This window comes from Podarcis tiliguerta (assembly GCF_965153285.1).
Source record: "Podarcis tiliguerta genome assembly, chromosome: 3".
In the NCBI taxonomy this organism is placed as follows: Eukaryota; Metazoa; Chordata; class Lepidosauria; order Squamata; family Lacertidae; genus Podarcis; species Podarcis tiliguerta.
The window spans coordinates 61656854-61681426 of NC_139536.1; the positions used below are offsets into that span (position 1 = coordinate 61656854).

A 24573-nucleotide genomic window follows, 5' to 3' on the forward strand; every position below is an offset into this window, starting at 1 on the left:
GCAATCCCCAGCAATTTTGCAGCCCACAGACCCCCTCCCACCCAAACCAGTGGTGCAGCTTACAGCGTCTCTCCAACTGCCCAATGGACGCACTCTGGAAGTGCCGATCACCATTGACTCCGGCAGCAACGCCGACTTTATAGGACTGGATTTCATTCAGCAGCACAATATACCACTACTACCAGCCACGCTGCCCCTGAAAGTTGTCACGGTGGATGGCAGAGACTTGTTAGGGGGGCAGGTGGTGCAACAAACGCAGCCAATGGTGATGCGGATTGGAAATCACCGAGAAGTCATCAGCTTCAATGTCACCCACCTGTCGGACACGCCTGTAGTCTTGGGCATGAGTTGGCTGCACAGGCACAGCCCAGCATTGGCGTGGTACCAGCGCCAACTGACCTTCGGCTCCTCCTATTGCGCGGAACATTGCATCCTTCCTAGCCCGGAAGAGGGAGGGGAAGACCCGCAGCTACAATTGGGCACGCTGCAAGCAGTGCCAAGCAAGTACGCAGCGTTTTTGGAGGTTTTCTGCGAGAAGGAAGCAGACAAGCTGCCTCCCCACAGGCCCTATGACTGCAAGATTGACCTCCTGCCAGGGGCGATGCTGCCAACCGGGAAACTGTATTCAATGTCTGAAGACGAGCTGCAGGAGCTCAGGGAGTTCATAGACCTCAACTTGAAGCGCGGTTTCATCCGGGAGTCGAAGGCAGTGGGGGGCAGTCCAGTATTCTTTGTGAAGAAAAAGGACACGCCCCAAAGGAGGCTTGTAGTGGATTTCAGGCTCTTAAATTCCAAGACCAAGCCCACGGCCTTTCCCATGCCCAAAATAGATGACCTGCTGGCAACGGTGCGGAAGGGACGCGTTTTCACAAAGTTGGATCTGCGAGGGGCGTACAACCTGATTCGCATACGGGAGGGAGACGAGTGGAAGACTGCCATGTTCACGCCCCTGGGCACTTATGAATACAGAGTTATGCCTTTTGGATTACAAAATGGCTCTCACTGTTTTCAAGCCTTCATGCATCACGTCCTGGCGGGTCTCCTCTACAAGAAATGCGTCTGCTTCTTGGACGACATCCTGATATTCTCAGAATCAGAGGAGACCCACGAGAGAGACGTCAAGGAGGTTCTGCAGAGACTGCAGGAGCATCGGCTGTACGCCAAGCTGGAAAAGTGCCAGTTCGACAGGAAGGAGGTGGATTTCCTGGGCTACAAGTTGTCGGACAAGGGGCTCGCCATGGACAGCGCCAAGGTTCGCGCAGTGTTGGACTGGAAGAGCCCGCGCAATCGGAAGGAGGTCCAGCGGTTTGTGGGTTTCGCCAACTTTTACCGCAAGTTCATCAAGGGGTTCGCGATGCAGACAGCGGCCATTACCGACACGCTCAGCTCCAAGAAGAAGAAGTTCATCTGGACGGAGCAAGCGGAGCAGTCCTTCCAGACCCTTAAGCGTCTCTTCTCGTCCGAAGAGCAGCTACTACATGTGAATCCCGGCAGACCGATGAGAGTTGAAACGGACGCCTCAGACAGAGCCGTGGGCGCAGTACTGTTGCAGCAGGACCCGCATGGGGACTGGAGACCGTGTGCCTTCTACTCTAGGAAGCTCAGCAAGTCAGAGCAGAACTACACCATCTGGGACAGGGAGTTGCTGGCCATTCATGCAGCATTCAAGGCGTGGCGGCACTTCCTCATCGGAGCCAAACACACAGTGCAGGTTCGCACGGATCATAAGAACCTGGAGTACTGGCGCACGGCAAGGTTCCTGAACCAGCGGCACATCAGATGGGCGGAGTTCTTTGCGGATTTCGACTTCAGGATAGAGTACATCCCAGGCGACAACAACATTATGGCAGATGCACTGTCCAGAAAGCCGCAATACCTCGAAGAGGCGGCACCAGCAGCGGCCAAGCACATTTTCGCGCCGAAAGCGTGGGCGTGCGCTTCAGCAACCGTGGACCTGGATGCGGTCCGTCGAGCGCTGCAGGAGGACCCCTTCGCACAGGCCAAGATGGAGGAGGTGCACAAGGGCACGGTGAAGGACGACGAGTTCCAAATACGCGACGGATTGCTCATCCGCAGAGGGGCCCTCTACGTACCGGGAGACGACCTCCGCGCGAAAGTACTGCAGCAGTTGCACGACGCACCCACCGCCGGGCACTTTGGCAAAGAGAAGACGGCAGAATTAGTAGCCAGAGATTTTTGGTGGCCCAAGATGCGGGGGGAAGTAGCGGAGTACGTCTCGAGGTGCGACACCTGCCAAAGGGCCAAGTCAGTGCACAAACCTCCGGCAGGACTGCTCGAACCGCTGCAGACACCGAGCGAACCGTGGGAGAGGGTGGCCCTGGACTTTGTCACGGATTTACCCAGCTCGAGGGGCAAGACGGCAGTGCTAGTGGTGGTGGACATGTTCACCAAAATGGCCCATTTCATTCCGTGCGCGAAGGTGGCCACGGCGGAACAGACCGCCAAGCTGTTCATAGACCACGTCTTCAGGGTGCACGGCCTGCCACGGTCGATCTTGTCCGACCGGGGGCGGCAGTTCATCTCGAACTTCTGGCAGAAGCTGATGGGTTTCCTGAACGTCAAGATCAACCTAGCGTCGGCGAGACACCCGCAGACCAACGGACAAGCGGAGCGCGTCAACGCCATCATGCAGCAGTACCTGAGATGCTATGCAAATCAGCAGCCGGCAACATGGGTGGACTACCTGCCGCTCGCTGAGTTCGCCTACAACAACACGAAGCACGTGTCCACGGGGGTGACACCGTTCTTCGCCAACAATGGGAGGCATCCCAGAACCTTCCCGGGATTAGAGAGTGTGCTGGTCCCGGGGGTAAGGTACCTTGGGTGTAGCAAAGTCCACACGAAGAGGGGCAAGGTCCGAGGCAGAGTGCCGGGCGGTGAACAGGAACGCTGGAACAGGAGGCTGTGCAGGGAACAGGAACACCGGCTGGTCGGGAACAGGAGGCCGAGCAGGGAACAGGAGTACCGGATAGTCAGGAACAGGAGGCCGAGCAGGGATCAAGAACGCAGGAAGGTCCGAAGCCAACAACGACGTTGCTCCCGCAACCTGGGGCCGGGCTGACTGGGCTTTTATCCTCTTCTAAGGCCAGGGGCGGTCCCGGCCCCCAGGAGCCCCGCCTCCTCTGGCCTTAAGGCGAGCACTCCTCCTGGGGGCAACCAGTTCCCTTCGCCTCTCTGCTCTAAACCTCTGCAGATCAGGAGAGACCGAAGGGTTACTGGGCCCTGGAGGAGGCTCACCTGTGGCCACTGAGTCGTCAAGCCTCTCTGGGGCCAGAAGGGCTTCACCTGGGGCCAGCTCCTGATGCACTGCCACAGGTGCAGGCTCTTCAGCATCTAGGCCTGGCCCCAGTTCAGCCGGCCCTGGAGGCGGGGACTCCTGTGCAGGCCGGGATTCCTCTGTTTCATCCTCCGAATCGGAATCCCAGGCCATCACACCATCCCCCCTCCCAGGCCCCCCCCTCAACCGAGGGTCCGGACCCGGCTTGCCGGGGTACGTCGCATGGAACTCTCGGAGGCAGGCAGGTGCGTGGACGTTGGCCGCTGGTTCCCAGGAACGGTCCTCCGGTCCGTACCCCTTCCAGTCAATGAGATACTGCAGCTTCCCCCTGCGGTATCGGGAGTCCAGGATGCGTTCCACCTCGTACTCAGGCTCTCCCCGAACCAACACTGGCTGCGGTCGGGGACGGTTCGGGTGGAACTCGTCGGGTGGGGCCACCGGACTCAAAAGGGACCTGTGGAAGACCGGGTGAACCTTCAGGGTTGCGGGTAACCGGAGACGAAATGCCACAGGAGAGACTTGGTCTACGATAGGGAACGGGCCGGTGAAGCGGGCGTCCAACTTCTGCGAAGGTCGAGAGGGGTGGAGGTGGCGAGTGGAGAGCCAAACCAGGTCACCGACGCGAAGTTCCGGCCCCACCTGGCGGTGGCGGTCGGCCTGGGCCTTGTACGCTTCCTTGGCCTGGTGCAGTTGCTCCACCAAAAGCTGTTGCTGGGACTGGAGCTCTTGAAGCCACTCCGTCACCGCCGGGACTGCGGATGTCGGCAGCACCTCTGGAAACAGCCGTGGATGATAACCATAACTGGCCTGGAACGGGGTCTGCTGGGTGGACGCATTCACCGCGTTATTGTAGGCGAACTCCGCCAATGCCAGGTGGTCGACCCAGTCATCCTGCTGGTAGCTGCAGTAACACCGGAGGTACTGCTCCAGCACCGCGTTCGCCCGTTCCGTCTGGCCATCGGTCTGTGGGTGGTAGGCTGACGAGAGGCAGACCTCCGTCCCGAGGGTCTGGTGTAGTGCTTGCCAGAACCGGGATGTGAACTGAACGCCCCGGTCGGACACCACGCGCTCAGGTAGGCCATGCAGGCGGAAGACATGCTGAAGGTACAGCTGAGCAGTTTCCTTGGCTGTGGGTACAGATGGACAGGGAGCGCAGTGCACCATCTTGGTGAAATGGTCGGAGAAAACCAGAAGGCAGGTACAGCCACGAGACGAGGGTAAGTCCACTACAAAGTCCAACGAAACCGTGTGCCAAGGGTGCGGTGGAACTGGCAATGGCTGAAGTAGGCCGGGGGGTCGCCCGGTAGGTCCCTTGGCGCGCCGGCAGACATCACAACCAGCGACGTAGCGAGCCACGTCAGCCTTCAGGCGGGGCCACCAAAACTCTCGACTGACCAGATGGGTGGTCCGATACCGTCCAAAGTGCCCCGCTGCTGGGGCATCATGGGCCATCCGGAGAACCTCCAGCCGTAGTGGCCCTGGCGGGATGTACAAACGACCGTGGTGCAGCAGAAGGCCCTGATGCAGGACCAGCCCCGGATACTGTGGGCTGGACCCTTCAGCCAGCTCCCGGAGTCGTTCCTGGGCCCAAGCGTCGACCCGCTGCTGTTCCCGCACCCGAACCTGCAGTGGCTGCGCCTCCTGGGTGGCCAGGAATGCAGCCGGAGGTAGGATCGTGGTGGGTTCTGCTTGCTGTACCGTGTCTGCGTTGTCGTCAGGTTTCCGGGACAGGGCATCCGCCTTCTGATTCTGAGAGCTAGGGATGTAGCGGATCCGGAACTGGAACCGGGAAAAGAACAACGCCCACCGGATCTGTCTTTGGTTCAGCTTGCGGGTGGTCTGGAGGTACTCCAGGTTCCGGTGGTCGGTTCTCACCTCCACCGGATGTCGTGCCCCCTCAAGATGGTGGCGCCAGACCTCAAAGGCTACCTTGATGGCCAGTAGTTCCCGCTCCCACACAGTATAGTTACGCTCCGCTGGTAGGAGCTGGCGGGAATAGAAGGCACAGGGTAAGAGTGGCGCTTCAGGACCAATCTGTTGAGACAAGACGGCACCGAGAGCCGTACTGGAAGCGTCGGTCTCCACCACAAAGGGTCGAGAGGGGTCAGGATGTTGTAAGATTGGTGCCCTCTGGAAACAGGCCTTCAACCCCTGAAACGCCTCCTCTGCCTCCTTGTCCCAGGAAAACGGCGTCTTTGGGCGCAGTAGCCGGGTCAACGGGGTGGTGCGATGAGCATAATCAGCGATGAAGGTCCGGTAGTAATTGGCGAACCCCAGGAAACGCTGTAGGTCCTTGCGGTTCCGGGGTGCCGCCCATTCTTGAACCGCTGTCACCTTCCCCGGGTCCATTTGCACCCCATCTGGAGAGAGCCGGTGACCAAGGAAGTCCACAGTCCGCTGATGGAACTCGCACTTGCTGAGCTTTGCGTACAAACGGTGCTCACGCAAGCGCTGCAGCACGGTCCGGACATGTCCCTCATGGCGAGCCGGGTCACGGGAGTAAATCAGTATGTCATCCAAATACACCACCACGTACTTGTCTAACAGGTCCTGAAACACGTGGTTGATGTAGCGTTGAAACACAGCAGGCGCGTTGCACAAACCGAAAGGCATAACCAAATATTCGAACTGTCCGTACCGGGTCCCAAACGCTGTCTTCCACTCATCCCCGGCTCGGATCCGAATCAAGTTGTAGGCCCCCCGGAGGTCCAGCTTGGTGAACACCTGTGCCCCTTGCACCCGCTCCAGCAGCTCCGAGATAAGGGGCAAGGGGTACCGGTCTGGGACGGTAATTTTGTTCAGGGCTCGGTAATCATGGCAAGGGCGGAGTTCCCCACATTTCTTCTTAACAAAAAGCACCGGCGCCGCGGTGGGCGAGGTGGAAGGCCTAATGAACCCACGCTCCAGGTTCTTGCGCAAGAAGTCCTGCAAAGCCTCGCGCTCTGGCTCTGTTAGGGAATATAAGCGACTCACTGGTAAAGGCGCTCCGGGTTGGAGGTCTATGCCGCAGTCAAAAGGCCGATGCGGCGGCAGCTGGTCTGCCCCCCGTTCCTCGAACACGTCCTGGTAGTCCTGGTACACGACTGGGAGCGTGGGTGCTGCCTCCTCTGAGGGCGCGGCCGCCAGCGTTCCGGATTGAGCATGGGAACATGGGTCTGGGAAGTGCACGGTCCGTTTGACCCAGTCAATCTGAACGTTGTGGGCCTCCAGCCAGTCCATCCCGAGCACCAGGGGGAAGCGGGGCATAGAGGCAATGTCCAAAGTTCGCAACTCCCGGTGCTGCTGGAGACACAGGACCAGAGGCTGGGTCTCCTGAGTAACGGCACCTGAACGCAGAAGTCGTCCGTCAATCGCTTCCACCTGGACCGGTACTGGCTTGTTCCGAAGTGGCACCTGATGATGGGCGGCGAAAGCAGCGTCCATATAGGAGCGGGTTGCCCCTGAATCTACCAAAGCATGGGTGAGGATCCAGGGCCCACCTGGAGGGTATAAACGTACCGAAACCATAAGATGTTGCAAGTCCATTGGTGCGGGCCCATTCTGTACGGTTTGGGACCCCCGGTAGCTAGGGCCATCAGCTACTGGGGTTGGCGGTTTCCCTGCGGCTGGCGTTTCTCAGGGCAGGACCGAGCGAAGTGTCCACTTCCGCCACAGTAAAGACAGAGATTTCCATCCCGACGCCGCGCCTTCTCTGCGGGGGATAGGCGTGGCCGCACTGCCCCGAGCTGCATAGGCTCCTCCGTTAAATCAGTTGTGACCGTGGGGCTGCCGGAAAAAGCTGGTGCCGTGAACTGGAAGTGTCGGCGACCCCGGGCCTGACGACGATCCTCCAACCGGTCGCCTATTTGTAGACTCCGTTGAATGAGAGTGTCCAACGTGGTGGGGCGTTCCATTGTGGCCAACTGGTCCAGTACCTCGTCCGAAAGCCCTTCGAGATACTGGTCCCGCAGTGCCGAGTCATTCCAGGTCAAGTCCTGTGCCAACAGCCGGAACTCCGTGGTATATGTGGCCACCGTGGACTTGCCCTGTTTCAAATGCCGAATCGCCCGGTTGGCTTGACTCTCTTTCTGGGGGTTGCCGAACGCGGCCTCCAAACGATTGCAAAACCCCGTATAGTCTGCCAGCAAGGGGGAGTCTTGCCTGAGTAGCGGCAACGCCCACTTGGCCGCCTGGTCCTTTAACAAGCTAATCAAAAAGTGCACCTTGGTACGGTCGTCAGGAAAGTTCCGGGCTCGCCCCTGAATATACAGTTTGGCCTGGGCCAGGAACATGGGAAAGCTGGCCGGGGCTCCATCAAATTTCTCAGGCAAAGCCACTGGGTACTTGCCCGGAGCCGGGGCGTCGGCCCCAGAAGCCGGTAGGGCTTCCAAGCGTTGCTGAAGTGCCTCAACCGCGTCACTGAGCTGCTGCACGGTGTGAGACAAGGCCTGGTTCTCCTGGGCCAAAGCCACCAGTGCAGCCGCCTGTTCAGCCATGGCCTCTGGCTCTTCCCGAACGCACCCCGACGAAGGGGGAGTGCGGGAGGTGGCGGGAGCAAACTGTGCTGGTCCCGGGGGTAAGGTACCTTGGGTGTAGCAAAGTCCACACGAAGAGGGGCAAGGTCCGAGGCAGAGTGCCGGGCGGTGAACAGGAACGCTGGAACAGGAGGCTGTGCAGGGAACAGGAACACCGGCTGGTCGGGAACAGGAGGCCGAGCAGGGAACAGGAGTACCGGATAGTCAGGAACAGGAGGCCGAGCAGGGATCAAGAACGCAGGAAGGTCCGAAGCCAACAACGACGTTGCTCCCGCAACCTGGGGCCGGGCTGACTGGGCTTTTATCCTCTTCTAAGGCCAGGGGCGGTCCCGGCCCCCAGGAGCCCCGCCTCCTCTGGCCTTAAGGCGAGCACTCCTCCTGGGGGCAACCAGTTCCCTTCGCCTCTCTGCTCTAAACCTCTGCAGATCAGGAGAGACCGAAGGGTTACTGGGCCCTGGAGGAGGCTCACCTGTGGCCACTGAGTCGTCAAGCCTCTCTGGGGCCAGAAGGGCTTCACCTGGGGCCAGCTCCTGATGCACTGCCACAGGTGCAGGCTCTTCAGCATCTAGGCCTGGCCCCAGTTCAGCCGGCCCTGGAGGCGGGGACTCCTGTGCAGGCCGGGATTCCTCTGTTTCATCCTCCGAATCGGAATCCCAGGCCATCACAGAGAGACTGGGGGAGGGGGAGCCACAGGCAGCGGAAGTCTTAGCGTCAGAATTGCAGGAGGTTCACGAACAGCTTAGGAGGCAGTTAGAACTTGCAAAGCACGCATACAAACTGCAGGCTGACAAGCACAGAAGGGTCGGGGAGGACATACAGGTGGGAGACTGGGTGTGGTTAGCGGCCCAAGCAGTGCCGACCAGATCATTAGCGAAGAAGAAACTCGGACATAAGCAGCTAGGACCTTACCAAGTTGAGGCACAGATCAATCCAGTGGCCTTCCGGTTGACACTTCCGGAGGGATCCAGAATGCACCCAGTGTTCCATAGGTCAGTGCTCACGCCCTACAAAGCACCTCACCGATTTCAGGCGCAGGGCACGGCACCAGACCAGTATAGGGAGACGCCCCCAAAGAGGGAGTCGCCAAGAGGGGAGCCCATCAACCAGGTCACAGAGATTTTAGACTCGAGATGGGGGGAAGAGGGAGTAGAATATTTTCTCGCCAGTGAAGGCACCCCGGCCAGCGCCAACCGTTGGGTGCCGGACTATGCCCTGGACGAGCCGCTTCTCAAGGAGGAGTTTCATGCCTTGTTCCCACACAGGCCCATGCCAGCCGAGTATTTCGACGACTGGCTTTTCACACCCACGCTTTCAACCAGCACATTCCAGGGGTTCACCTCGGACGAAGAACCGGCAATAGAAACACGTTCCCCGGAGGGATCGCCCTCGGGGTTTGCCTCAGACCGCTCGTTTTGGTGGGACGATCGACCAGAGGAGCGGTGGAGCAGGAGGTGGCTGGGGGCTCCTTGGCAGGCAACGGACCCAGAGGTGACAGAGGGAGAGGTGGACATGGACGTGCTGGGGGAGGACGTTGGGTTCGAGCACGGTGGCACAGAGATGGAAGCAGAGGAAATCGAGCTCGGCGAGAGCACGGAGGACGAGCCGGACTTATCCGGCTGGATGCACGCCAAGGGGGACGAACTGTATCCGCCATTCACCCCCACAACGACGGAGCACCCAGCACCCACACCTGAAGGAGGGGAGGGGGGAAGGGGGGGCTTCGAGGGGGGGATGGATGTCAGGGGTTCAGGAGCAGAGGCACAGGGAAGAGAGGAAATGGAGAGCGAGGGGGAGGAGTCTGAAGGAAATGTCAGCGATGACAACGGTCCGAGGTCTCTGAGTCTTTCCAGTGAATCGGATGATTCACAGAAAGGGGCTCCCATGGTCAGGGCAAGGGGGACACCCCAGGAAGAAGGGGCCAGAGGGGACTCAGAGAACAGCAGCTGGAAATCTGGACCAGCGTCCACACCAGAGAGCAGAAGGGGGGAGGAGTCCCAGGCATCGGGATCAGGCAGCGCGCTGCCAGCGGGAGAACACGAGGGAGGATTGACCACGCCTCCGTCGGGGAGCGAGGAAACGGTCCAGAGGAAGGTTGAAGGCTGCGCGCGCGCGCCAAGTTCAAATGTACAGGAGGGTGGCACTGTTGGCAGCCCGGATAGGGAGCCAGGTCCTAAAGCCCGACGAAGAGAGAGGGAGGACTCAGGGGGGGTCAACGTCTGCGTCGGAAGAGTCCAGGAAGGAAGGAACCCCGGGGGGTAGCAGGACCCAGAGGAGAAAGGAGAGACGGAAGAGGTGGAGTAAGGCTAGAGTCTTAAACTGGTGCACAGGGGGCGGAGATTCAGACGGAGCTTCGCCGGTCTAAACTCCAGACGTAGAGCTGGGGCGCTGAGGCTTGGAAATGGAAACTATTCTTCAATAAAGACTTTGATACTTTACTACCGGCTAGCGTTGGTCCTTTGTGAGCTGGGACCAGGAGCCAGCTCTGACAGCACCAATTCAATTTGATGTAGGATAAGATAGCTTCCTATGTTTGCTTGTTCAGACCCAGAGACCTCCCCCCTAAATAAACACACATTTGACTCAAATTTTAGTTTTGGGTTTTGGCAGAATTGAGGCCACAACTTAATTGATTACAGAAAAGTGAGTGGTTGCATAGGCTCTGGTTCGACTAGCTCCCTGCACCCTTGCAGGTAGCGCTGATCCAGAGCTCCATCATAGGTCAGCCAAGGGTGAACACCTGAGGAAGGTGAAAAGCCTGTGAGCAGACTCTATTCACCCCCCAGATGCTCCCCTGGACTCAGGCACGGACGCAACCCCTTTTTGGGGGTTGGCTAAACCAAGTTGAGTCCCTGGATTTCTTTAATGGAATACCCTTCACATAGGAATAGCAAGACCGTTCTCCCATCCCTATCACTTGAACCAGTGCCTATCCGCAACCTTACAAGTTATGACGATTTGCTACGTGGCAGGCGAAACCCAAATGGCAACAGCCAATCAGCCAAGTGGGGAAAATTCCCACCATGCTCCTGTCCCAATGACAGACAACACACAATGGCATAGCAAGGTCAATCGCAAAATGCCCTAAATATAGGGAGAGGTGGGCGGGTGTTCCGATGCACAAGCCGAAAGAGGAAGCTCTGGGTTACGTGCATAGGTCCCTTGATCCATTTAGACTGCACCCCATTGGCCAGATTCAACCCAGCAACGAGGCACCTACCAATCGGGTGTTGTAGCTGTCCAATATACCTACCCACAACCAGGAGGTCAGTCTCCAGGTCTCACTCTTTTAGGGAGGACACGCTTTATCCTGGATGACCAAAGACTTTAGGGTAGTCCTTGAAGTCAACAGGCCAGCCTCCCTATTCAACACTCAATGCAGTTTCTAGAGCATTCAGTCTTTTAGCACCAGTGGTCTGATTTATGAAACTCCGGTCCCAATCCGGAAGAGGAGTCTTAGGTCTTAGGTGCTCTGACTCTATTCATCTCTACCTTAGATTTGTCTGTAGCAAATCGCAGAAACCTGGCGGGTAGTTGAACTGTCCATTGACAGAGACAGGATGTCCTGATCCTAGGCAGAAACATCAGGACTGTGATGGGAATCAGACAGTTGTTCCCGTTCTTTTTCTGGCCCATAATAATCTCTGTCATACCTATGGTGTTTCCTTGAGCAGCACGTTGGGCAGGGGGTGATTGTGTGGTTGACCCTAAAGTGCGACTCTAAAGTATATAGTAAAACAGTACAAAGAAGATGCTGTTTGGGTTGGCTCACTTGCTAACAAACAACTGTTGTTATACCGCTGCTTTTAAAACACTTTTTGCAAGACCCAAAATATCATTATAGTCTTCTCTCAGCATTCTACTATCCTGTCAAGATAGTTCTGTACCTCCCAGATTTCCCCCCCTCTATCACTGCTGCATCCCACCCATCCACCAAAAAGCCCAAGGCAGATTACATGGACTGCTCTCATTTCATCAACACAACAATACGTTGAGGTTAGGCTGAGAGACAATCAGTGCTTTCCAACTTTAGACATGCTCAGAGTTTAGTCATTTATTTCAATGGGTCTGCACTGAAGACAGTTGATACAACCCAACAACATGTCTAAGGAATAATAACATTGCCTGCCCTCATTGCATATTGTCGTCCAAGCTTGCAATATTTGGTTGATAAGGTAAAACATATATACGAAGCTTCCAGTGAAGGAATGTGTAAGTAATATGGATGAGAATGAGAAATGTCTCGCAAGAAAATGCAGCTCATCCTAAAGAAAGTAGAATTGCAGCTTAATCGAAGAGGTAGGAATGACGAGAGGGACCTTATCTGGGACTTAGATGTGAGGGAACAGGCCAAATCTGTGGGAAAAACAGTGGACAGTTAGAGCAACATTATTATGGGCAGGACATGTATAGACAATTGGTGACCATGCTGTTAAGATTAAACAGGCAAGTGAGTAATGAGCATGGAGGTCTGTACATCACAGGACATTTGACAGCCAGCAACATTGCTGTTGCTGAAGACGCATGTGCCTTGCTGACCACACCTTCAGTTACACTGTTCATTAGAAAGGACTGGATTATATAAGGCATTGGCTGATTTCAGACTTCCCAGCTGAAGAGAAACTCTGGAAGTTAAGGCGGTGGGCAACAGCAGGTAATCCTTACTGTACTTTGTTCTATTTCAACCCAACTACAAGAAATTGGATTTTCATTTTCATTTATATGATCCAAGTCTTTATACTAAATACACGCGGATTTCAGTTACTTTTTAAAGAAAGTTTCAGATAAACTACTGAAAGACTTTGTCTTAATTCTGGCTTTAAAGAATGTAACAAATTCAAATCATCCAGACTAATTGTTGGAGACTTCCAAAAACACAAAGACACACACACACACACACACACACACCTTGGAAATTTACTTCAGTACTGTCCTTTATCCTGGTTTATTTGCTTTGTAAAAGAGAAGCTTGATATTTAAACTGTGATACTGGACCATAAAAATCAATAAATGTTGACTATTTGTTTTTAATCTTTTGGTTGAGAGATTTTCAGTCCTGTAATTCTGTTTATATTTCTGCAGTAACTGGAAATGAAGAAACACCCTTTTTTAAAAACCTGAAACTTATTTTTTTGGAAATTGTGAGAAATAAAGTTCCCACCACCACCATTACATAAACATTTATTTTGTTCTCCTCTTCATCTACATAACCATTTTTTCATTTTTCATTTTTAAAAACAGATTTATAAAAATACAAAATAGAATCATAACCAAGCAAAGATTGAAGATATTAAAAATACACTGTTGTGCACACAGTGCAATATTCCCATATGCACATACAGTATTCTAAACAAAAATGTAGATTTACTGAAGTAGCCCAAATCACCCTTTTCCAACACTGAGCCATGCTGTCACTTACTCGGGGGTAAGTCCCATTGAAAGTATGAAGACTTTCCTCTGAGTGAACAAACAGAAGATAAAGATGTAAATTATGTAACAAGTCAATTTTTAAGTTCACCCTAACAACCCTGTTTCCTGTATAGACTTATGACTTCTAGGAGAAGGCGGCTGGGTCAACCCTGCTAGATGGGCAGGGTTTAAACAATAAAATTATTATTATCAGAGATGAGACAAAGGGAACATGCTCTTCTAATGTCTGTATCTATAGCTATCTGACTATCTACCTCTCTATTGGGAGGGGGGCATATTTAGGATACCCCAGAAATGTACTTTGTCTCTTTGGAGAGTTGTTGTTGCATTTTTTTTTATTTGCAATGTTTTATACAACATTTTAAAGTCTTCTCAGTATGGAAATATTGCCCCACCACCACATTAGTCCTGTAAACCCTGAAGAATGCTGTGATCGCTGTTACAGAGCAAGCATGTGGTTGCGCCTCTAGAATGGGTGCAGCCAAAAACAAAATCCTCCGACACCAGATATCCTTATGATCATAATAATGTGTCATGGCAAAACAAAAAACAAACAAAACAGAACTAGTGAGCACTCATATTTGAAGTCCCTATCTAAAACCTCCTAATTTCACATTAACTTCCCTGTAACACTTCACTGTACTTAAATCAGGGTGATTTAAAAATGAGAAGGTGGATTTTGTCCATTCTTTGTCCACTTAAAAGTGGAAAGGGGATTTTAGTCTGCTTTCGTGATCATGAATACAGTATAAAACTAGAGGAGGAGGCTATTACAGATTAATGAATCAATAGGAAAAGGATGTGATTTTGTGTATGTATGAAACTAGTGGGGTTTCACCAGTTTGACTGATCCCCTAGTTTTGTAATAATATTCCTTGAGCCAGACAGACTCTCTCCTAAGGATTCTTTGCACAAATATTACACTCTGTGCTTCATAATTACCAGGCAAAGTTCAAGGTTTTGGTATCAACATATAATGCCCTATGAGAGACAAGGGAGAAATTTGTTTCAGTTCACATTTAATGGTGAACCTACTAAATTCACTTTCCAAAATGATTTTTAAAAATACAGCCATCTTTCTACATTTGCACTTCTCCAAATTCTGTAGTGCATTCTCCAGCCAAGTAACGTGTATAAAAGTAGGGTAATAAAAATGCAGATATTAGTGAAAATAGCACACAGAGGTGCACTTAGTTAGGGGAAATTGTTTTGCAAAAATGTATATATGGCACTCAAATGCTGTTGAATATTCATGAGAACATCACAAGAAAAAAATATCACAAACCAATGTGGAAATATGGAAAACTGAACTTAAGATCAGGAAAATGAAAGAAACTGAAATGGAGATAGCTCCTTTAGAGCTAGGCACCAGGTAACTTGAAAGACTGACTTTCCCCTTATATACCTAGTAGGTCACTGCTGCTGTCAGTATCTACTCCAAGTCCCTTAAATATTACTATTTATATTTTTCAGAGACAGTTGGAAGGCATTTTTGTTTCAACCAGCTTTTCCAGCTGGGCAAAAAGATGTTTATTCTGTATTTCAAAGTGTCATCTTTTGTGCCTTAAAAAAGGAGAGAGAGCCGATTTTAACTGTTTGTTTGGTGCGTCTGTAAATCACCTTGAGACTCACGTGGGAGGTGATTCATAAATTAATGAACTCGGTCATATAATAAAATTAGTAGCTAAGTATTTACGCCCACCCTCCCCCAGATACAGAAGAAAGATTGCCAGAGCCAAAACAGCTGAGAGGGGCAGAAAGACGTGGTAGAGAAGAATGAGCTCTGCTGTGGAAGCTGCCCCAGCCCCGCTTTGCTTTAAGATTAATGGCTCCTGCTACCGAACCCTACATCCCTTTGGGGTCCAGCTAACCATCTACGTGGTCTGTGCCCTGGGCATGCTACTTACAGTCCTGGGGAACCTGCTGGTGATTATTTCCATCTTCCACTTCAAAATCCTTCACACCCCCACCAATTTCTTGCTGCTCTCCCTGGCGCTGGCAGACCTCCTGCTAGGCTTAACAGTCCTTCCCTTCAGCACGATCCGCTCAGTGGAGAGCTGCTGGTACTTCGGGGATGCCTTCTGCCGTTTCCACACCTTCCTGGACACTGTCTTCTGCTTGGCCTCCATTTTCCACCTCTGCTTTATCTCCATCGACCGCCACTGTGCCATCTGCGACCCTCTGCGCTACACCACCAAGTTCACCGTGCGGGTCGCCGGCATCTACGTCGTGCTCGGGTGGGGAGTCCCTGTGCTTTACACGTCCATCTTCCTCTATAGCAAAAGAGTTGAGGAAAGTTTAGGCCAGTTCTTGCAGGACATGCCTTGCGTTGGGAGCTGCCAGCTGCTGTTCAACAAACTCTGGGGCTGGATAAACTTCCCGCTCTTCTTCTTCCCCTGCCTCATCATGGTAGGGCTGTATGTCAAGATATTTATCGTGGCGACCAGGCAAGCCAAGCAGATAAACAGTGTCAATCAGAGAGCCGGGTCCATGCGTCGGTCAGGAGCGACAAGGCGAGAAATGAAGGCAGCGAAAACACTGGGAATCGCTGTTGGCGTCTACCTCTTATGCTGGTTGCCATTTACCGTGGACACGATGGTAGACAGCCTTCTTGATTTCATTACCCCACCTGTTGTGTTTGATGTTCTCATTTGGTTTGCTTACTTTAATTCAGCCTGCAACCCTTTGATTTATGTGTTTTCCTACCACTGGTTCAGGAAAGCTGTAAAGCTTGTTTTATCCCGTCAGATCTTCTATACAAGAACGTCTGCTGTGGACTTGTACCAGGAGGAATAACCTAGAGGTGCTAACTTACTACATAGCTGCATACCACCCAAAGATGGAGGGGTCAGGAGACCTGGGGCCTAGCACAAAAGGCTTGGGATTCAGATCTCCTGGACCAATGCCCATGGCTGAAGTAATTTTGGTCACTACCACACCATACATTTAAACAACTCTTATGCTGCTTTAAACATCATGGCTTCCCCAAAAGGATTCTGCAACCTTTAGTTTACAAAGGTTGTGGACCCCACAGAATTACAATTGCCAGCACCCTTAACAAACTACAGCCCCCAGGATTCTCCATGACTGCTAAATTGGTACAGTGGTGCCTCGCAAGACGAAATTAATTCGTTCTGTGAGTTTTTTCGTTCTACGAGTTTTTTCGTCTTGCGAAGCACCACTGTGTATTGATGGTTTCCCATAGGAATGCATTGGCGGTTTTTTAAAAAAAGGCGTAAGACGTTTCGTCTTGCGAAGCAAGCCCATGGGGAAATCCGTCTTGCGAAGCAACTCAGAAAACAAAAAACTTTCGTCTTGCGAGTTTTTCGTCTTCCGAGGCATTCGTCTTGCGAGGTACCACTGTATAAGAGTGTTGTAAACGTATGGCGGCCATAGAGTGAGAAAAATGTGAAATTAAACGAAACCCTGTAAGCAAAAGATATGGTGAGGAAAGGGACTCATTTATTGCTTTATTAATACAGTATGTATTTATGTATGTATGTATGTATGTATGTACTGTATTACCATATGAGTAATTCATTTTAGTAATGGATTGAAGTGCTACCAAATGAAAAGAGAAAGTTATCCAAACACGGTAGCATTTAAAAGGACAGAAGCCGAAATAGGACTGAAAGCCCAAATGGATTTAATCAGTACAGTAAACACCTTCATTTTTGGTTGATCACTCAGTAGGAGCCTACTTTCAGGGTACGTTTTATTCAGTTTGCTTTTTGAAATGATATTGGTGCATTATTGTAACAAAGGATGATGAATAAAATATTAAACTGATTTCAATTGTAAAAGTTTGCTTTCTTTTTAAGTCACCTCACACTTTTGTCAATATTTGTCAATATTTCTCAAGTTGTTGACAATATTTGGTAAATATGCAAATATATTTAATGGTCAGTCGATCAATCAATCAAGATGATTAATGGGCTAAAATTCTTTGCCGGGCTGAGAATATTTCTTGCAACAAGCGCTTTCTATCTTCTCTTTCCCTCCCCCTCTCTCTTTTGGAGGGTTTTGCTCGAGCAGGATGCATCAGCAGTTTCTTCTGTGAATGATGACATCTGTGATTCTATCCACAAAGCCTCTCAATAATTATCACAACTTATTTCATAAGAACAATTATTTCCATTTTTATTTGATTGCTCTTCTGTTTGCATATATTGAGCAAATGTGACTCTCTTTGTGGAAATAGATTGTCCTCTGACCTTCTGACCTGAAGAAATATTTAAATAGCAGAAGCATATTTTCAGCTTCAGCTATAATTATAGCAGCAGCCAAATCTGCCCACCAATCTCCTGGCAGCCCTGCTCTCCTGGGCCCTTGCCTTGCCTTGACTGACCTTGGGGAGGGGAGAATGGAAACCAGCTGTGGACACTTTGAAACACGTGGTCCATAGACCATAATGGCTGCTGGGGTTGCACTCAGGTTTTCAGTAGTACGTTTCTGAGAACAATTCAAAGTGTTGGCACTGACCTTTAAAGCCCTAAACGGCCTCTGCTCAGTATACCTGAAGGAGCGTCCCCACCCCCATAGTTCTGCCCAAACACTGAGGTCCAGCACTGAGGGCCTTCTGGCAGTTCCCTCACTGTGAGAAGCGAAGTTACAGGGAACCAGGCAGAGGGCCTTCTGGGTGGTGGCGCCTGCCCTGTGGAACTCCCTCCCACCAGATGTCAAGGAAATAAAGAACTATGTACACAACTTTTAGAAGACATCTGAAGGCAGCCCTGGTTAGGGAAGTCTTTAATGTTTGATGTTTTATTGTGTTTTTAATATTCTGTTGGGAGCTGCCCAGAGTGACTGGGGAAACCCAGCCAGATAGGCGAGGTATGAAGAAGAAGAAGAAGAAGAAGAAGAAGAAGAAGAAGAAGAAGAAGAAGTAGTTTGGGGTTTGTTTCTTTGTTTGTTTACTTACAGTGGTACCTCGGGTTAAGTACTTAATTTGTTCCAGAGGTCTGTTCTCAACCTGAAACTGTTCTTAACCTGAAGCACCACTTTAGCTAATGGGGCCTCCTGCTGCTGCCGTGCCGCGGGAGCACAATTTCTGTTCTCATCCTGAAGCAAAGTTCAGTTAGGATTTTTAAAATGTTATATCCAGTGCTATTTTTCAAAAAAAAAAAATGTTTAGGGGTACTCTCATTTTGACTCAACAAAACCACCATTTTATAGTTCAAATCGGGGGAAATAAATACAGTAAAAGGATAAAAGTACAAAGAACATACATTACCTCCACACATTCCACACTGCTTCACACACTGACGATTCACCGTGCTATAGAAGAATTTTTTTAAAAAAATTTTTTTAGTTTATTCTCCTGTTAGATTCACAAAATGTTTAGGTACCCTACAGTCCCCCAGAAAAAAGTACTGATTATATCTTCCCAACAGGTTAAAATGTTAGCAGATTTAAGAGTAAATTCAGCAGTATAAGTTATGCTGAGATGAAGTGAGATAGAGGGGCTGTGGATTGACTAGAATATGCAGTAGTAATGGCGTTTTGGAGGAAACCATGGAAGGCAGGAAGGGAAGTCGAGGTTTAATGCATTGTTACTTTTAATGTGGAGAAATTGTAGTGATGAAAATTATAAATAAAATTTACTTTAAAAAAAGAAATAAGAATGCATCCTTCCATGTTAGTTTATAACCTCTGATTTTAAACTTCTTTATGCGTTTTTATTATATATTTTTAATTTTATAGTGGTATATAAATATTTTTCTAAATAAATAAATATGCTTTTCTTTTGGGAGCCCTCAGCCAGGACCCTCAGAAGCCCTACAACATGCCATTTTGCGTGGTTTTATTTTTGGTCCAACTAGACTGTATCCTTGAACAGTGGTTCCTCTTCCTTGCCAGGCTGAAGAGAGGTGTGTGTGTGCGTCTGCATATAGAAATCTCTGATCTTTGTGTGGCTGGAGTGTAGCCTACTGTACAAAAGAAAAAGTCCTATCTGTTGCTTCATCCCTGTGCAACTCACTTTGGAAATGTTTAAACTACAGGTAAAAGAATAAACTAAAAGATATAATATGTGCACTGAAGTTGCAAACAAACAGAATATGTGACCAGATGCTTATATACCTAGCTCTGAAAGGAGCCTTATACTATGTTTGGATCCATGATATTTGGCTCCCACATGTGGCTGATTCAGAAGTTGCACATGATATGTGCTTTTATACCACCTGCAATGTGGTGCCAACTGCCCCTGTATAGAGTCACTTAGATCATCTGGGGAAATTCTATTCATGGTACTGCAGCCTTCAGAATACCATACAGTGGTGACCTCAAAGCAGGCATTTCCTGCTAATGCCCCTGTGCTATGAAATTTACTTTCTTCTGTCATATGTGAAGCAGAAACAATCATAGAATCATAGAATCATAGAATCATAGAGTTGGAAGAGACCACAAGGGCCATCGAGTCCAACCCCCTGCCAAGCAGGAAACACCATCAGAGCACTCCTGACATATGGTTGTCAAGCCTCTGCTTAAAGACCTCCAAAGAAGGAGACTCCACCACACTCCTTGGCAGCAAATTCCACTGTCGAACAGCTCTTACTGTCAGGAAGTTCTTCCTAATGTTTAGGTGGAATCTTCTTTCTTGTAGTTTGGATCCATTGCTCCGTGTCCGCTTCTCTAGAGCAGCAGAAAACAACCTTTCTCCCTCCTCTATGTGACATCCTTTTATATATTTGAACATGGCTATCATATCCCCCCTTAACCTCCTCTTCTCCAGGCTAAACATGCCCAGCTCCCTTAGCCGTTCCTCATAAGGCATCGTTTCCAGGCCTTTGACCATTTTGGTTGCCCTCCTCTGGACACGTTCCAGTTTGTCAGTGTCCTTCTTGAACTGTGGTGCCCAGAACTGGACACAGTACTTCAGGTGAGGTCTGACCAGAGCAGAATACAGTGGCACTATAACTTCCCTTGATCTAGATGCTATACTCCTATTGATGCAGCCCAGAATTGCATTGGCTTTTTTAGCTGCCGCGTCACACTGTTGGCTCATGTCAAGTTTGTTGCTTCAGATGTCTTGTAAAGAGATACCTTTTTGTCCAGGCTTTCCCTGACCCATAAAATTGGGTCCTGTTTTTAATTCATTTGAATTCCCTGAATTCTTGTCTTTATTTGTTGTATATGCTTTCATACTGCTGTTTTACTAGTTGAACACTGGTTAGAGATGTTAAAATATTAAGTGCTGTTGTTATTTTTTTATTACTTAGTTAGCATTTTATGGGCAATTGGTATGAAAACCTACCAAATGGCAGAAAAACAGGTCCAGAGGGTTTTGTCATAGGTCACTTTAAAGTTGATTTTGGAGTGATAAAAACACTGAGCCCCTCTGGGCTGGTATTTTTTTGCAGGTGTATTCTGAAAGGTGTTCTTGATACATTAATAGATTTATTTCGCTTTAGATTATTCTGCAGTGCTCCTCCAAGGCTTCCACAATCTTCCTGCCCAGAAGGGCAGTAGAAGTGGAAGGTGATGGGAGGAGAACCCAATTATTTGTGGCATAAAAGAAATACTGCTTTAAGCAGGAAGTTATGGAATTTGCACTGATTGGAAATGAATCAGTGTGACTGCCCTAAAGCATCTGCAGGTGCAAACGGTATTGAAAGTAGGATTACGTATGACTGTCCCGATACCGTCATGAGCAGAAATAATCACTAAAAAGGACATCTGGCGGGATCCTAAAAAGAATTTGCTTTCTGGGTAAAACTCATTTCCGCTCGTTGCAAGCTAAACTTGTGAAGGATCCTCTCCACCCTGGCATCTTCCTTAGAGGCATTCAGTTTTGCTCTTGCAATGCTAGCCCCTATCCCAAAGCACTGGGATTGGAGAACACTGCTTAAATCATCCTCTCTTGATTACAAGCTAGACCCATCAGTCATCATGGACCACTGCATCTGTACCTGATCCCCACTCTTTTATTTGCTCCGCCTTCCTCCATCATCAAACTGTTATTATGGCAAACTCAGGTATTGTGATGTCTGGATTCCCAATATGCCACAGAGTGCTTCAGGGGTCCCTGCTTCTTCATGCCCATCTAGCAGAGGCCCTGTTTCACCTCAGACAGGCCCTGAGGCCATGCCCTCCAACATGTTGAGTCCCAAAATTGGGAACACATTTTCCCATCCGTGCTCTTGCATGAATCACGTGGTCTATGCAAGATCACACAGCCCAAAAGAAGCACTTTTGGGGTGGCCGTGCTCTCACAGTGCCCCAAAATGTGCGTTTGGGGGCCCTGTACAAGATCATGCCCCCCCAAGGTGCTTTTGGGGGGGCGAGATCTTGACTGGAAATTGCGAGAGATCATGGCACCCAAAATGGCTGCCATGCTCTCACAGGAAAAAATGGGATGTCTCTCCCCCCACAGGGCACTTGTGTGGCTTGGGATGTATCTAAATCTGACACTTATCCCTGTTACGTGGTTGGTGGCAGAAGTCAGTGAGGCTGTCGGTATTCAGCAAAAGAGTATGGCAATGTTGGACATACCTCCAGAAAACCACAAGCATGTAGCTAATATTTATCACAAAGCAAGGTAACTATTATATTATACCTTGGACACTTTTTGTTTTTTTAGGATTGAGACTCCAACTACACCTCTCATTCATCTGGGAGTAGGGCTCTATTTCTTCCAAGCCTTACTGTCGATCCCAGGGTATGGTCTGCGTTCACATGATGCAACTTGCTGAAGACTAGGCTAACTAAGACTAGGTCTGCTCAGGGTTTGGATGGGGGAACACCAAGAACCCCATTTATACTGTGAGCTCTATGATAAATTTAGTGACTAAATGAAATGCCAGGATCCTTACTAGACTCTCTTGCTTCAAATGGCCACCTCCATATTTCAAAATAATTGGTGCATCCTTGTTTCTCGGGCTTTCCTCATACTTAGTAGGAAATGTTATTAAAATCGCCCTTCTAAATAAACTACTGAAATATTGATTACATATAACTGTGAAATTAACTAGGAGGGTACAGTATTCATCTTGCCACTGAAATGATATAAAGCAAGTAGAAATAAGAATTGTGCTCTTCAGCAAATTGCTGAGAAATGATATTAATATGCTGATTAGCATAGATGTATGATTATATGAGGGATGCGGGTGGTGCTGTGGGTTAAACCACAGAGCCTAGGACTTGCTGATCAGAAGGTTGGCGGTTCGAACCCCCACGACAAGGTGAGCTCCCTCGGTCCCTACTCCTGCCAACCTAGCAGTTCGAAAGCATGTCAAAGTGCACGTAGATAAATAGGTACCACTCTGGCGAGAAGATAAACGGTGTTTCCGTGTGCTGCTCTGGTTCGCCAGAAGTGGCTTAGTCATGCTAGCCACATGACCCGGAAGCTGTCTGCGGACAAACACCGGATCCATCGGCCTACAGAGCAAGATGAGCACCGCAACCCCAGAGTCGGTCATGACTGGACCTAATGGTCAGGGGTGCCTTTACCTTTACCTATGATTATATGGTTGTAACATGCCCAGGGCCATTGCGGTGAACAGTGAGCAAAAAATAAAAGTAAATAAACATATAAAATTATACACACACACACACACACACACACACACACTGTATTTTTCCCCCTATAGGACGCACTTTTTCCCCTCCAAAAATGAAGGGGAAGTGTGGGTGCGTCCTATGGGGCGAATACAGGCTTTCGCTGAAGCCTGGAGAGTGAGAGGCTCTCGCTCTCCAGGCTTCAGGAAGCTCTGCGCAACCCTCCGGAGCCCGGTGCCAAGCTGCCTGCCCTCCCGGGCTCCACGCAGCTCTGCGCAACCCTCCGGAGCCCGTCGCCAAGCTGCCTGCCCTCCCGGGCTCCGCGCAGCTCTGTGCGACCCTTCGGAGCCTGGCGCCAAGCCGCGCTGGGCTCTGGAGGGTCGCGCAGAGCTGCCTGCATTCCGAAGCCTCGGGCCCGCTGAAGAGCGCACCCAGGCTTCGCACAGCTGTCTGCAAGCCTGGGGAGACCGGCGCGGCTCCCTAGGCTTGCGGATAGCAGGCTGTTCTGGGGGCTGGGGTCGGGGGAAGCTCGGGCTTCCCCCGCGCCAGCCCCGTGCCTGGGGGGGGGGATAATTTTTTTTTCTTTATTTTCCCCCCAGAAAACTAGGTGCGTCCTATAGGGCGGTGCATCCTATGGGGCGAAAAATACGATATATATATTTAAAAATGCAACAATTTATGTTAATCCCAACTTGCACCATAATAAGGTGATTCAAAGATACACTATACACCTGCCTACATCTCCCTTCTCTACTTCCATTCTTCTTATGGTTCAGTGCAGCAGCAATGGCAAAGCTGCTCTCAGAAGTCTGTTGTGATGCTGTTGCTCGCATCACCACATGTGGTGGTCAAGCAAACTGCAGGATGACAACACCCTTAACTTCTTATTATATGTATTACTTGGCACTGCCCTCAGTGTGCATCATCAGTGCACATGCTATTTGTTGAATATTTATTATAGTATATATTGGGCTCCAGTGTATGCATGGCTCTTCACAGACTACCAGAGGGCAGGCCTCCGCCCCAGGGAGCTTAAAATACAAAATTCCACACAGAAAACTACATACAGAAAATCAAATGTAGAGTATCAATTATACACTAAAAATAATACAGTTAAAGTGGCAGTTTAATCATACAAGATGAGCAGTGGGCAATAATTTAAAAAATAATTCTGAAAAGCTTTGGGTATTTTATTTTATTTTTTATTGTATGAGTGCATCTGAAAGAATGGGTGTCAAGAGCATTCCTCTTTTCTAATGGTAAAAATTTCACATTAAACGGGCCACAGCACAAGAAGTCAAGGTGTATAGTAGAAACTCTGGGCACGCCCCGCCCCCCGGCCTTTCTGCCAGGGAATTTAGTGACAGTTGCTGTTTTACATGCTTAGATGCAGTGCAGGCTGATGCAAAAGCAAACAAGCAGACAGATCAGTTTACTTATTTAAAAGCGTTTATAAACTTCTATTTTAAAAAATCTCTGTGTTGTGTGCAACACAGAAAAACACACAATCGAAACAAAAATGCATCCCGAAACCGATCAGACAGCAGTATAAAAACATGTAAAAGCAAATAAAACAAAACCCCAGGGGATTCCAGCACATCAAACAGGGTCCAATCTTACGGGACCAGGGCAAAAAGATAAGTCTTTTCCAAGACGTAAATTACAAGAAGACACGGAGCTAAACACCAGAATCTCCATATAGTTGCTGGGTGTTAATTTAAAAACAACAAAACCCCTAGATGTGCCACACAGAAAACTCAGGCTGCACATTTCATAAAGCGAAAAGGGGCGGAGCCTGTGGCCTCGCCCCGCCCCTTCCCGGGAGCAGCTCCGTCT

At 49.9% G+C, this 24573-nt stretch overlaps 1 protein-coding gene across 1 annotated transcript; it reads left to right on the forward strand.

Annotated features, from left to right (window-relative positions):
- Nucleotides 1-15015: 15015 nt before the first annotated feature.
- On the forward strand, nt 15016-16035 carry LOC310675342 (trace amine-associated receptor 5-like; the record flags this gene model as incomplete). Its single annotated transcript, XM_083435686.1, has 1 exon — nt 15016-16035. One exon carries the CDS (start codon nt 15016-15018, stop codon nt 16033-16035), a length of 1020 nt encoding a protein of 339 aa, XP_083291812.1.
- Between the last annotated feature and the right edge of the window lie 8538 nt (nt 16036-24573).